The sequence below is a fragment of the Falco cherrug genome, chromosome 5, assembly GCF_023634085.1.
Source record: "Falco cherrug isolate bFalChe1 chromosome 5, bFalChe1.pri, whole genome shotgun sequence".
Taxonomy (NCBI): domain Eukaryota; kingdom Metazoa; phylum Chordata; class Aves; order Falconiformes; family Falconidae; genus Falco; species Falco cherrug.
Genome location: NC_073701.1, coordinates 49,930,086 through 49,946,266, shown reverse-complemented (window position 1 = coordinate 49,946,266; position 16,181 = coordinate 49,930,086). Strand labels below are relative to the sequence as shown.

General features: G+C 38.0%; 1 protein-coding gene across 1 annotated transcript in view; it reads right to left on the bottom strand.

Moving 5' to 3' along the window:
- CNTN1 (contactin 1) overlaps positions 1 to 16,181 on the bottom strand; it is a 244,651-nt gene that overhangs the window by 15,490 nt on the left and 212,980 nt on the right. The window contains exons 21-24 of the mRNA XM_055712517.1: positions 14,974 to 15,077; positions 8,366 to 8,552; positions 6,757 to 6,869; positions 5,441 to 5,597 (exon numbers count right to left, since the gene is read on the bottom strand). Coding sequence (XP_055568492.1) covers positions 5,441 to 5,597; positions 6,757 to 6,869; positions 8,366 to 8,552; positions 14,974 to 15,077 — 561 coding nt within the window. The remainder of the gene's footprint in view (positions 1 to 5,440; positions 5,598 to 6,756; positions 6,870 to 8,365; positions 8,553 to 14,973; positions 15,078 to 16,181) is intronic.

The following is a 16,181-nucleotide window of genomic DNA, read 5'->3' as shown; positions in this document are numbered from 1 at the left end:
CTGAAATGAAGAAGAATATGACTTTTCAGGAAACTGCTTGTTCTACCACTAAATACATTGCAATGTATAGAACTGTCAAATTTTAGTTGTCAAAGTAAGGCTTGGAAAGAGGCAATAAAGATAAATCAGAACTGTGATGAAATGAAGTGTGATGATGAAGGAAAATCAAGAGAAATACTAGAGAATTGAGTATGTTGGTTTAGGCAGACTTATGTACCAGGCTAGAGGGTATTCTGAGTATTTTCTACTTAATTTTTGAGCTGTGAGACAACAGCAAATGCATTATGAAAATTACTGTTCTTTCAGAACAGAGCTCTTTTGGAAACGTATTTTTAGTTTAGTAGAAGCTTTTTGCTACATTCTTGTTATTAAGATGCGTAAGTTCCAAAATCAGTAACAGAGGACTGTCATCAGTTAAAGGACTGTTTTAATCAGCATTCCTTACGATTTTTACCTGTGGTGTTCTTTTTTCTTATTACGACAACTATCTTTGTAACAGATGGACATTCTCAAATTACGATCAAAGGATTTTGATGATACCACATGAAAAGTGAATGATCACCTGATTTACTTGATACAAATATGTGTGATGAATATTATTGTCCCATAATAATAATAATAATAATAATAATAATAATAATAATAACAATAACAATAATAATAATAATGGTGATGATGACAAATATTTAAGACGTTTGTATGAGTTATTACAGGCAAAAAATTTGCATTTCCCTTTGAAAAAGCTATGCTTCAAAGTAAATACTTTTTCAGAATCCTAGAACATGCCTCTGGCAAATGGCATTCATATGTGTATATATATGTGTGCAGTAAACACAGAGAAGCTGTAATGTTGTTCTCTTGATGTAAGCATATACAATACATAAATTACTCTTTCTCCATGTCACTATTTAAACTGAGACATTAACCTGATTTTCTATTTGAAGATGAAGGTGCATGGTATCTTCCTTTTTCCCCAGTATTTTCCCAAATCAGAAGTTACCCCCTGTCCTCTCCCCCACCCACGGATGAAATTTTAAAATGTGAGAGTCTTTTTCTATTTTGCCCTACTCTGGCACAAATTAATTGCAGAGGCCAGTGCAGTTACACAAGTGAAGTGAGAAAAGAACCAAGCACCACATGGTCTCAGTTCCTACTGATTGCAAGACTGCTTTGATTACATTAATATTAGCATTATGACGAAGCACTGCAATCCAAAAAACATGCAAGAGACAAAAAAGATATCTCAGCCTTTAACAGATTTCAAAGAAAACAGATAAGCCTATTATTAGCCGTTGAAACAGACTCCTTTGGTTAAATAAGTAGTTCCAACCTTTGACTGGTTGTGGTATCTCAAGAATGAATTTTAAATTGTGTAGCTCATTAATTTACTATAATGGGCTTGAAAAATATCCCAAAACCCCTAACTGTACAACAAGCACTGGCCAGTAAAATGTAACAGTTCATGACTGTATTTTACACTGATTATAGCTGTATGCTGAAATGCAGCTCAGCATATCTACAGAAAGTGGTTTTATGATAAACATTTATATTTCAAGATTTTCACTACAAAGAAATGCATGTGAGATGGTTGTGTTTGATAAATTTCCTTGACATAATTCTCAACTAAAACAGTGTACCCTGTAGGAAGCTGACTGGTTATGTGAGAGCAAAGTTACTGCAGGACATTTGCCTCCCTCTTCAGCATGTGACTGGGTTTTCTGTGAGAAAAAGGAAGACGATGAGGAAAACATAAAAGAATGTTTCTCCCCTTAGACAAGGAATTGAGCTAGAAATAACATATTTCTAGTTTCTTTTACATTTGACTTTCAAATGTAAATTTGTTAGTTAAAATGTGCTCTATTTTTAATATCTAAGTTAAGACCTCAGGGCCAGTTAGGGTTCCTGAACTTGTACTGAAACTTAGTTCTGACCTAACTCAGCAAGTGCTAAGAATGGCTCAGAGTACATCTACAACAGGCTGACAGCACGGTAGCCTAGTACTGCAACAGGAGCCACACAAATCAAGGAAATGCAAAAGGGTGCAATTCATACACTGGAAATGGGGGCCAAAAGACATCTTCTGGTGTTCTCTCTGGCCTCCAGCTGCTGATCCAGAAGACCTGATGTCCCCTGTGGATCACATCATGCCTGCCAGCATTGCATGGATGTCTTTGGTAATCTGGAGCATCTCAAATGCTACAGGCTTTGTTTACATTTCTGTATTACACCCTATGTGACAACTGAGTATAATGGGAGCTTAGACACCTAACTCAGGTGTATTATGTCGATTACTTTGGATCTGATACTCAGTGAACAGCAGGAAAACACTGACCTGGAAGACATCAGTTTTGTAGATGTTCCTCTCTCTTTGGTGCAGCCTTCCAGGCTGCTCAAGATCTGGTCATTCCAACATCCAGGCTATTTTGAACCCCTGCCCTGGTTGATTAATTCTCCCCATTCACTTATGCAGGAAATAAATTTGGTTTGAAAAGTCTGGAATCAGGTGCCTAAAGGTCAAATCAGGCAATAGTCCTGTCTGACTATGATAATGTTTTGCCTTAGCTATTGTTTACATCTCTCTGTAAACATGTAAGTTCCATTTTGGCCAGTTGACCACCTGAGCACAAACTCCTATCAAATTAGATCTTCTCTTCTTTGCAAGTGTCTGAGAAAAATCATCATTACTTAAAAGCTTCTCAACACTTTATCACCCTTTTTGAGCAAATATTCTAAACCCTGTCGCACTACTGGAAAATCTCTTTAAGAATAAAACAGCAGATGTAATTTGGCAGGTGTAGGTGTTTAAAACTACACATCATTCTGCTCTTTGAAAAAAAGCATGGTTTGAGCACAGAAACAGCCTGAAAAGCTTGCCCAATCCTCTGTATATTGTGTTTTCCAAAGAGAATACCCTGTCTTTTGTCTCCTTTTCTAAACTGAGCCCAGGGAATCATCTAGGCCACCAGAGGCACAGTCCCCTTCTGTCTAGCTGGGGTATGGTAGAAGTTGTGGCTGAAACCTTGTCTGCAGTGCGGAAGACAAAGGAATACAAAAATCTTCAAATTAACATTTGAAGAGCGCTGACTCTCCCAGAGGTGCTAACTCTGCACAGGTGCGCTGGGGGCAGGCCTTACTGGCACGAATGTCCAGCTGGGCTTCAGCGTTGTATTTACATAATGGTTATGCTCCCAGTTTGGGAAGTAACCCATCTGCTGCTACCAAAAGGTCTTTGCAGCACACTGATGATAGATTATTATATATGTATCATACAAAGATGAACTGAGATATTCCTACAGATAGCAGTTTCTTCAACTTTTTTTCAGCTCATAGAATATGTGAAAAGTGATTCTTCCAGGGCATGATAATATAATGCAATGTATTACAGCTTTGGCAAGGTGGTTGACTTAGTACCCCAAGACATTCTCATAGGAAATGGTACAAACAATTAACAGAGTGTATGCTAAATGGATTAAGAATTCAGTCACTGGCAGATTTCAAAACAGAATTATTGTAGAATGGTCACTGAATTTCAAGTGTAATTCCATTGTGAACATTAGCAGACTAAACACAGTCCGATCATTTTCACTAAAATCAGAAGTACACATCTAAGGAACTGTGTACATGAAAAATGGAAAAGCAGTGAAGAGTGACAACACCACCACATTCATATAGAAACCCAGGCATCACGGAAACAGAAGCCGTTTAAACCAACTATATGTTGTTATAGCCATATGCAAAATTATACACTAAGGAAAAAAGAGATGTGCCACACAGATCAGGATGGGACACTGTATCCTGGAAAGCAAGGATTCCAGAAAGGATTTAGAGCTGCTGGTGAGATGAATACCAATTTATAGCCTAGTGCAAGGAAATAAATGGCTAACGAAAGCCTTTCATGAATAATGCTGGGAGTAGTAAGTGTAGGGAGGCGAGACTATCTCTGCAGACAACAGAGTTGAAACAGTGCATATAGTTATAGTGTCTACATTCCTAAAGAAATTCTCAGAAGTAGGAGAGGTGAAGACAAGAGCTGTCACAATTATTTAAAACTTGAAGAAAATGTTATCACAGAGAAATTCAAGATGCTCAGTCTGGTTAGCATTTGAACAGTCACTTGAATGACCTATATACGTTTCTTAATGGAGAGAAAATATCAGGCACAAAAAGACTTTAATCTATAAAAGAGTATTTTTTTTTCACAGAGTTTTATCTTGTCATTTTATAGAGTTTTAATCTATAAAAAGACAAAAGCTATAAAAAGAAAAAATGGCCAGACCCCAAACCAAGATAAATATAGAGAAAAAAAACAGGCAAAAATAGTTAGCAGTGCAGGTGATTAATCATGAGAACAAAATATCCAGCAAATGACGGATTCTCCACCTTCAGATTCCATCTGATCAAGAGTGCAATAGATGCTTCATACAAACAAAAATGGTGATATCTGTGAGTGCACACTAGGTGATATAAACTGTACATATTGAAAACCAGCAGATCAGAGGTCCACTCCTTTAGGAACGGGCAGCTCCTCTGACAGTACACATATAATATAGCATTGGCATTGCTTTTTTAAAAGGCACGCGTTGCACTGACTGTGTGACAAGAATGCTGTTGATGTTTAATCCTTACTATTCCCCAAGTTCATTTTTTTAATTAAAAAGACAAGAATACAATGCAAGTGTGTATATCATAACCTTGTAAAGACACTGTCCAAGTCCTTGATATTTATTCTTATGTTCTACTTCATACACTGTGGGCTAAGGCAGTACATAAATTACAAAACTAACAGGAAAGAGATGTGCAGACCATGTCTGAGCTCGTATTTGGAGTCAACACAGAGCACAAGTTGAATCAGCCTGAGCCATGTTCCCTTCCCCTCTTCAATAATCACCCTGACCATTCTAAAGTTGAGCATGTTGCATTTCATATTGCTTATTTAACCCTGTGTCACAGCACTTCTCTTCCCTGAAAAGTGGAACTTCTCTACCAATTGGTCTGTGGATCGCTGTGGACTACTCACTTTTCTCAATTACTTTCTTCTGAGTAGCAGCCGACAAAGGAATGACATACAGAGAGAGGCAACTAGTACTAGGATCTGTAGCATTATTGCAAGCTGATGTCTTAAGCCTGCAGCCTGCACCATGTAGGACACCACTAGAAGTGACAGTCTAACTGGGGGCACCAGTAGAAACAGTCTGATGTTTGGAAGGTTGGCAGTGCTTCCAGGACTGAACTAGACTGCTGCTGAAGTGTTGTGTGCATTATGAGTCTTCAGAAATAATATAAGATAAACTCTAGTTCTCAGTGCAGTCACCATTGAAGCGCACCTCTCAAATTTTGGACTGGAATGGTGTGCCCACCTCTGAATAGTGTGCAAGAGGAAAACATGCAGTCCAAGATTTCCAAGGAGTGGGGGAAAGAAGAAGGGATGTTATCTGCTCACCTGAAATTTTTATTTGAGCTACTTCTCCATCTCCTCCTTCACTGTGTGCTCTAACCTCAACAACATATTCACCATCACTGGGGACTGGGACCTCTATTGTATGCTTTCCAGTTGAAAACAACTTGCCTTCATGTTGTCCATCTGGTCTATAAAGTACCTAGAAAAGTCATAGTAAGTATAGTTACTGAAGTGCTACATTTTCATAAAAATACAGTTACATATGTACAGTGTGTCAATGAAAAATTACTAGGTTTTTATTTATACATGAAGCATATATATATATATATATATATCTCAAAACTTAGTGGCCGACTCTACTTTTTCCATTTTTATGTAGAGTGAATCTAGACAGGATGTTTCCTCATTGTTTTCTCCGTTATAAAATTATGCCACCTTTTGAAAAATAATTTCAGTCCTTACATTTGAAGTAATAAGTATTTAAAAGATGGAGGATAATAATTCCGCGTGGCAAAGAGCATCAAATAAAAATCCAAGAACTCAGCTGGGTTTTCTGACATAAAATTTCTTACCATTTTCATAAATGAAACAAGTATTAATTGTGAATAACTTTGTGAATGGTGTTAAACTCTTGCAAATGCGATGGTATATGTCTTGTGGGAGCTTTAGAAAAGATCCCCATCCCTTCTGGAATCATCTCTGTGAAACAACATCAGCAATTCCCAGGAAGCAGTTCAACTCCTCAAGCAAAATTTGTACATGTAGAACATGATACTAATTTTCTTAAGGCCAAGCAAGCAGAAAAGTTAAACAGGAATTAATTTTTGAAGGTTTCTATACACCCTATAGTTAGTATATACATTTGCTCTAGTTAGACAGTAATTGCATCTAATGAGGTTAAACATCCCTTCCCTTCCTCTACCTTCCCAGACTTTAAAGAACTCATGTTCCAGGAACTGTAGCTCCCATGGAGGTGGGAAAGGAAAGCTGGAACAATGCATACTGGTATAAGAAAGAACTATAAAGTGTACAATTTCTTTAAGCATTATTTTTAGCCAGTGGACAATAAATGTAATCATATGGGAAACCAGGTTGCCGCAGTCACTGATCTAAGCTGTCCCATGATATGGCTTGCCACCCAAATGCATTTCAGTCCCTCAGTGTTTTCTCATCATATTGACTAAACCCACTGGCTTTGCCCTAAGCCTACTGGATGTATGTGATCTCCAAGCATGATACCTTCACCTTTAGCATGCAACTATGTTTAAGTCCGATTAGGTACAAAAAAATCAACACAGTCTATAAAATGCACCTCATCTAGCATATACAAAGATAAAATATATTTTTATAGAACATACTTTGTATCCTTCAACTGCAGACTCATTTGACATTGCCTTCACGTGATCCCAGGTGATGATGTACCTTGAACCAGATCTTACAGAACTGATAATTCTGGGACGTTGGCTGGGAGCTGAAAAGCAACATATGCATAATGTGCACATAAATGAGATTTCATAAGCATTCAATGACATTTTTATTAAGACATGTAAAAATGTAAAAAGGGAAGTTAAGCTGATTTTATATGATTAAGGGATAGTCTCCTTCCTGGAATGAATTGCTACAGCTCCAGCCAGGCAATTTTGGATGCCTTGTGCAGTGGCTGCCTTGTGGGTTTGCCCTTCTGTGCTGCCAGAATGGAAGTGGCCAACATTACCCTTCACTATGTTGCTGACCATGTATGTTTGCTGGCATGCAGCTATGTTCAGAACCTCCCAGAAATGTGGCTTAAGTCAGATTTATTCATTGAGATTAAATATTAAATTAACCATTTAAAGGCATTTCTATAGCATTTAACTCAGTAGAAAGCAGAGTACCCCACTGCAGAAACCATTAATTATATTTCACACAATAACCTTATAAAATGGAGTCTTACTCAATACAAACGAACCCTGCAGGTACAAGTTGCACAATGCACTATTTAATGACAGAAATCCTCAAATTAGTTGTATGTATTTTTAGCCCATGTAAGTGTGTTTTAAATTCATAACACGTATTTCTTAATTGAACACTGCTCAGCATGTGTTAGTGCTAGGTATCATCATTAAATCAGGAGCTATATTCAGAAACCTATTATGGCATGTAAATTTAAGGGTGTGATTCAGATCACCCACTTTTCAAAGCTGCCCGATCCAGGCTCCCTCTACTGTTAATGAAAATGGCAACTGGTCACATTTTAATTGTCAGAATATAATCCTTGTCACTACTGATTAAACAGAAAGACAGCGTGCAGCTGCCTAAGTAATAGCTGGTCTGAATTATTCACTGTTTGGAAAATCATGTCCAGCTTTGGGTCCCCTGGTACTAAAAAGACGCGTAATCTGGAGTGAGTTCAGTAGAGGGCCACCAACCTGGTGGGGAGCTGGATCACTTGCTGGTGCTTGTTCACCCTGGAGAAAAGACATCTTTGGAGGGGAACTAAGACCCCCCTGTCTGTTCTTACAGGGAGGCTATCAAGAAGAATGCAGGCTCTTCAAAGTGGTACGGCAGGAGGATAAGTGACAAAAGGCACAAATTTGATTAAAAAAGGCTTTGACTAGATGCTCAGAAAAAGTCAGGTAGTGGAACAGGTTTCCCACAAAGGTTGTGCAGTGTCTGTCCCTGGAGCTTTTCAAGATCCAACTGGATAAAGCCCTGAGCAACCTGATCTGAGCTTGTTGCTGACCCTCCTATGAGGCTATAAACTTAGCCTCTTTACCACCTTTTGTAAGATACCCACATTGTACAAGGCAACAAAAGAGAGGAAGGAGAGCCTTAGTAGATATTTTCAGATGAAGAACCAATACCATGTAAAGGGAGAACATTGGGTATATGAATGAGAAGTCACGTTTGAAAACATAACGGATGTGATGCAACATTCAGTAATGAAGTACATGACATTCTGCTTGACCTAATGCTCTGTTTACTTACGTGCTTTCCTGGTAATAATATCGATGGTTCTACTGGGAGGTCCATAGCCTGCACTATTGAAGGCAGAAACATCTACATGGTAGCGAGTGTTAGGCTTCAGGTTTTCCAGTTTCGTTGAGTATTCTTGATTGCTCACTTGTACCCGCTGTGCAGCTGCTTCTTTATCATGAGCAGCCCAGTAACGAATCTGTAAGCAAGCAAATTGAAGGATTACATTTAACATATTTAGTCATAAAGGAAGTTTATAAAAAATAATGTATGCTGGGTATTTCTATACTACATACTCTGGGGTAATAGGCGAGGTAAAAGAAATCAAACAGCAATAGCATGGAATTCCTTCTGCAGGATGTGATTTTAACCAAGTTGTATATAGACATAAAGAAATAGAAACAAATTCAAATTTTATATATTATTAAAACTTTTCTCACAATGGTTTAACTTGTTCTCAGCTAAGTCATTAGAAGTCTGGGAGGTGGAAAATGCCTTCAGAGAACAAGACTATTTTCTTCTTGCTGTTTTGATTGAGCATTTTACTCTGAACTTTAATATTGTTTTCCTACACTACAGTGTAGATTAAACTCTAATGTTTTCACAATATTTTGTTTAAAATGTCTTACAAATTTAATCTTTTTGTACTTCTGTCTAGGGAATGAGAAGTATTCAGTCACGTTATCTGTATGATAGATCTAGATATGTGTACCTAACCATTTTCTAAAGTTCTTTGGCTAAATTCAATCAGATTTCATAGACAGATTCATATGACATTTGTAAAAGTAAATAAGAAAGAACCTGAAAATTCTTATACTACAGGAAAAGCATCAATGTAAGCTTGCAACATCTTAAAACTCGAAGTCAATTAACTGTACACACAAAATCTGTTAAATTTTTTTTCTCTCCAAGAAATTGTTTGATTCTACTTTAATTTATTAATCATTACAAAGCACCAGTTTAAAAGAGAGTAATTCCTATGGAGTTATGTCATTCCATAGGGTCCATCACACACACAGGGTCCTACTCTGCATGGCCTGTGAGATGCAAATGAGAGTAAACCACTGTCACTCTCTGGGTTTGGTCTGGTTTATAACTGTCTGCATAAGACTAAATTACTGCACTAACCTGAAAGAGTGGAAAGCCATGCCCATTATATTTTGGTTTTGAGTTTTTACTCTCAGCGTTTCTGCTCAGCTGCTGCCTGTCTCCATAATGATTTTTGAGTATGCTATATGAGGAACTTTAAAATTTTTTTAGGAAGAGGTTAATGTTCTTGGTAATTTCAGGCTCTAGGAAAAATCTTGCTTTGTAAGATTTGACTGGTGACATCATGTATCCTGTTATTTCATCTTTTAAATAGCAACCACTTTAATCTTCTGTTTTGCTGACATTAGTTTTCCTTGGAAACTTCATTAAGGATTAGGTTAGAAAAGCAGATAGTTTGTCAAGGTGTTAATATTGCAGTTCTCCTCTTGACACATTATGGGTACAACCCTTGTTTAGCAAGGTTTTATTTTCTCTTGTTCATGCTTACATTAAAACGTTTAATACAAATATTTTTCTTTTACCTCAGAGAACATACTGTGGCTAAATGAGAGGTGAGGTAGAGGATTTCTCTTCACCTACTTCAAATGTCTTTGGACATGGTAATAGCCAATCTCACTACACAGAAGTTACTCTCATTTAAATACTAAAGTCTCTTGTCAATATTTGTTGCCTCAGTCTTGCCCACCAGTATTAGAGGTTACTTATACTGTGATAATATCTTAATGGCTTTTCTCACTCTTTCCTGGTGTAGAGAGAATTTTATCTACAGGCCAGGCTGGCTCTGATTTTTAAATACTGCATACATACCTGCCTTCAGCAGGCACAAACAGGTAATTTTTTAGTTATATAAATGTATGTCCTGCACAGTGTTTTGGAAGTTTAATCCATTAGCACCCCCTAAACATCAGTTTACTGTAACGTAGACACACTCGTGAAATTCCGACTTATCAAGGTGGCTATTTTGCTGAGTCAACAGCTTCTGCCCCAAAATGAGTTAAGAATGTGGACCCAATCCATCCTGCAGGCTTCTCCAGCAAGGTGGCAACATCCCGTTGAATGGTTTCAGACTGGTATGGATATGAAACCATCACAATCATTTCAGCTGAAGGTCTGATTAAGATCTTCAAGTCAGATTTTTTTTAAATATGATTATAATTAACAAACTCTTGCAGATAAACTGTTGTTGAATGCAACCAGCTGCATACCATAAGCTGTTAAGTGACTGACTCAAGTGTGAGAGGGTGTGTACATCTGGAGCTAGAGGACGTCATGTCTACCTCTGTCCCTATGTTCAAACAAGTTTCCAGCCTGCAGCGAAGGGACGTCTGTGAAGTTCTAGGTGGCCAAAAGTTTATTAGCTATGACAGGACCAATGGTAGCTTTGTTGTTGATATTAACTGGCTATTGAAGACTAATTTATTCATTTTTATTATGTTATATTATGCTAATTAAGTACCTGCTTTACCTAAAGATGGCAAATACTCTTTATGTGAAGCTTTTGTTAATCATGAGGCATATGCTAGAAGCCTTTGAATACCTCTGACTTGCAAAACTTTCTAGAATCCTACTGCTCATTTGCACTACAGTGATGCTAAGGGTGTAATGTAATGAGTAATATAGAGCAGCAGACAAGACAAGCAAGAACAATGAATGAAAATGTAAATTACTTCACTGAGAGCACATTACATTTCAAGCAGAAGTTACATAATTTAAAAATTAAATTTAATTTAAATCCAAATATTATTGTTCTTGGCTGCAATGTTGTGGACAACTACTATAGTGTGTGAGCTGTGTGTGACAAACTCAGAATGTTCTTTTTTATCTTTTCATTTAATATACAGACATATCTACATATTTGGATCATTGTAACTATGTTTGAAGAGAAAAAAAAATTGAAGTAAGATGACTCCCTTGAAAGCTAAGAAAAGTACTGTATTCTTTATACTATTCCTACATTTCTCTTACTTATTATGCAAACAATTTCGAAGTTTCTTGAAATAACTTGGAAATTTATTTCACTTTCTTGCCTCTGTGGAAGTGACATCTAGAATTAAATGCCCCATTGTTTCAAGAGGTCGCATTTCCCCACTTTGCTCAGTAGTCCCTCTATTTTTCTTAAATTGCTTGGACAATAATTGTGGACAGCCAGCTTTTTCCTGATGCTCTGCATTTACCTTGGTAGAGTAATCCATAGGTAATGAATCCCCAGGGGACACAGGAGGGTATTTCACCCCAGCTCTAAAGTAGGTGATAAGCCAACAGTGACCTGTGGGAAGGAATGCCTCAGCCATCATGAATTAGTGCAGCCCTCCATGCTAAAATCAGGGAAAAACATTCTCTTACATGGTCCTCTCTTTCATTCAAATTTTAATATACTGAAATACATCAGAAATTGTTTCTGTACGTATGATGAAACAATAGCTCTCATATTGATGAAAGTTTTACATAGGAGAGACATAAAAGAAATACTGTACTCATATTAAGAAAGAATGCTAATAGCATATTTCAGTAAACAAGGGACAATGGTGTTGAGTAGTGATAAATGTGTTTAATAAAATAAACACATATCTATCGCATAGAAGCAGTGGGAAATACGGATAGTGTCTTTGGTACTACATGCACAGAAGAGCTATGGCTTTTGGCAGGTTATTGTAAGAGCTCATAAATCTTAAATTCTCTGCATGGATGGAGATAGTTTTCATATTTTATCTCTTTTTTAAGTGTGAACAGAGGACACTCCTCTATAATGGCAAAATGTATCAGCTCACACTCATCACCATGAGGGCAGTCATCTTGACAGTATGCATTAGTGTCAAGAAAATCTGACTCCTCCTGGTGTGAAAAGCGTTGTGTCACAGGTGAAATACCTTCGGATACTTTGCTCAGGGTACTCCCACCTCTTAAACTCTAGCACTTAAAAGGTCAATCATGCAATTTTCAGGTAATAGTAAAGACCAAAATGAAACCGAGAAGGAGTTCTGGTGAATGAGGGATTCTGCTAACCTGGTATTACAACTGAACAGTAATTAATAATAAATATTGGAATATTTCTTGATGCGAATAGAAACATAGGCCTTCAGACATATTCACTGCAATTTTACAATGTAGTTTGAGTGCTCCTTCCCTCACAACTTGTATTGTAATTTCACAAAAGCTATCTGCAGCCTTGACCTTCCAGAAAAGCCCTGTCCTATCCTTCAGGACTGATGGGAGACCTGATCTTCAGGAGCACAAGACTTTCTTTTTGCTATCAACGTAAAAGCACAGGCTTGTTCTTTGCTGCTTTTCTTTTTACTAGAATGAGGCTGGTGATTGCTTTACAGAGAAAGATCTCAGAATTAATACCTTACTAAGCTCTGTGGGGCAGTAACTCATGCCTATCAAGTCTGTTTATTGCACAGACCAGGGGTCCTCAAACTACCGCCCGTGGGCCAGATACGGCCCCCCAGGGTCCTCAATCCAGCCTCCGGTATTTACAGAACCCCCTGCCCCCACTGGGGGCTGGGGGGGAAACCAAGCAGCCCCAGGTGACTGCCTGCCACTGCATCCGCACGCCGGCCCCCTGGTTAAAAAGTTTGAGGACCCCTGGCGTAGACAGATAGGAATTTTTTCCACAGTCCTGATAACTAGAAGATTGTTTTAGAAAAGGAGAAAAAAAAGAGAAGAAATTCATATTTTAATGCCACTGCTCACTGTACATAAGCAAGCCACCCAGTTCACACTGGATTTGGGAAGTGTAGTACTTCTCTAGGAATGAATGGATGAAGCTACACTCCAGCTATCAAAATAAGGCTACACCCTGCACATCCATAGTCTGTGTAGCAGAGGTCTCCACATTCCCAGGGTATCCTCACCTTTCCTCAAAACAGCAGTTACCTCTTTTCAACCCCAAGGATCCTCCATGATTCTTTCCAACTTTTCCCCTTTTGATTGACTGTTCTGTGCATCCTGTTCTTTCCTGCTGAATCCTCTCCCCTCCCTTCTTTCCCTGATGTTCCCTGACAGCAACTCAGATGGCTTCATGTAAAACAAAATAAAATTTTAAAAGTGGCCAGAAGTGGGTTGCCTGTGGGAATGTTCTTCCACCATGTTGTTTCCCCATTTATCCTTACCCCTCCAGCCTTCTTACACTGTTCCCTGTTACAACTCTCAACATCCATCATCACGTTCTATCGCTACTGCCGTCCCAGCCTCTCCCAGCACTCTTTGCTGCCACTCTCTCCACACCCCACAAGTCCCTCGGTATGTGCCTGCTGAGCGTCTGTTCTGCTTATCAAGGTGCACAGGCTTTGTGCCCAGTCTCCTTGCAGACTGCCCAGCTCAGGACTGCAACACTGCTACATGGCTGGCTGGCTCGAGCTCACAGATGTGGGCACTCCGCTTAGCTCTCAGTTATGATCATGGATTTGTCTATCCTATCCTAGTTGCCCAGTCCCTAAAGAAACACCAAACCAATGGGCTGTTTTAGTAAATTAGGAGTTACCGTTGACGTCAGTGTCTTAATTTCAAACCCAGTGTCTGCTTGTAATTTTAAAACTTTATGCATGTACTGTGTAGAATCAAGCTTATATGGGACACTATACTACTTCCTATTGAGACCTTCACTACGATCTTGTTACAGTACACCAAAAGTATTACATACATCTCATGGAGACAGAAACAGAGATCAGGAAATATAGAAACAAGTACTACTAATGAAAAGATCATTTATTCATAGATTTCAGTTATAAAATACATTCCATGAGGTTACTCCATATTTGTATGTGCTCATTTTGGAACACAGCAGCTACCAGCAAGCAGCCAACAACTTAAATCACCAAGCAGATCACTAACAAACTAAGGCCCAAATCCCTGTTCTGGAGTGCAGCCAAAGTAAGCCAGTTGTGCACTGCAGTGTTTGTCAGCATCCACTATGTGTGGATGATGTTAAGACTTCCCTGCTGGAGTACTAGGTGGCCATTTCTGGTTGCATCCACCCTGTGGCTGTTGTCATCTCTGTACAAGGACAAGAACAATTTTTACCGGTAGTACCACTTAGCCTTGGAGCAGATGAACATACCTTGAAGCTCTTTTTCACATGGAGAATAGTAACCAGGAACAAACCACTGTTGTCTTGCACAATAGCACTATCTCTGTTATACTTGATTGTGGGCATCTGTCATATAGTCCCAGTTACTACAGGATTTGTAGGTGAATTATATTAATAACTTAAATGGGCCACAAGTTAGTTACTATTTCATGCCCTTGTCGACAATTGCACCCAAAACTTAATTTCAGTATGGTTTGAGAAGGTACAGATAAGCATTCAATTATGTAACATAGAGTAGATTCTTTTATGAAATAATGCTGCCTTTTTTCAGTTGAATAGTGAGCACATACATTTGTTCATGTTTTAATAATAAAAGCATACAGCGCCAAAAATGTTTCTCAGGATGTGAGAACTGTATAGCAAATGACAACTGAAGAGAAGTGAACCCTAAGAGACAGAAGGCTAGAGTAGAAATTGTTCTTGCATTTAACTACTGAAATTAAATGAATGAAAAGATATACTGTGTCACCTCTAAACTCACCTGATATCCTTCCACAGATTTATCAGAAACATGATGCCAAGAAACAGACATTTCAGAAGATGATAAAACTTTTACACTCACATCTGTAGGTATTTCAGTTGGAGCTGAAAGATGAAACACATGTTAAATACACAATCTCGTACAGTGATATTGTTATACTCACTTACAAGGGCTCTTCTCACCTTCAGTATTCTGTATTATTTTCTTTGTGTCAGGGACCCAAGTGTGTTAGATTTTAATCTGGTTTTACTTGAGTAAACTTTAAATTCAGTGATTATCTGTATGGGAAATGACTATAAAAACAAAGCAACGATCCTATTACTTGGCTCAGACTATGTATTTTTATGCTTTAACAGACTCCATGCTGAAAGTTGTGTAAATTAAAACCAGGCTTTGATAAATAGAACGAAGCATACAGTGATCTTTCAGTAAATTGGACAGCAGCTCACAGATTATATACATCAGATTTTTTAAGCTAGCTACACACAAAAATTAATGTGTATGTCACTTAGTCATGATGATACCAAGTTTTTATGACACCAGATATTAGATATAGAGCTGGCCAGCGGCACATACAAACTTTAACATAGGTGTGAAATAACCCAAGAGCACCCTCCTGTCACCCACACATCACCCAACTGATTTTTTGTGTGTTCTTAGTTCTGGAGAGTAGCCCACACAGAATACAGACGATTATAATGTGATCCACTTTTATTCAGGAGTTAAAATATTAAGTTCTCATTTCATTATAAGAAGCTGTTAATTTCACTGCTGCTTGCATTTTAAGTGAGCGATTTAAAAAGGCATAAACCTAACAAGGTTTATAAAAGATAAAAGTTTTCCAAGCTAAGAACAGTTCTCTGTCCTGAATCTTTTGAAACAAGTTGCAACAGACAGGCATGGCAGCCTGAGCTGAGGAAAAGCTTTCACATAGTTAAACCTTCCAACTGGGCATCCAGTCAACTATGCATCAAAACAGCCACTGTTAAGAAAAAAATCAGTTACATCTCTCATGAAAAGTATCCTAGGCAACAAAATAATCTTATATGCAAAGTTACCTTTTGTAATTGTCTTTCAATGGCTGTTAATAATGCAAATGTGTAATTTAAAAATTATATATTATTGCAATATTGTTTTCACAATGACAGGCATTTAGATAAGCAAAAGGCCTGTGCACTCATTACTAGCAGTCATTACTCTCAACTAGC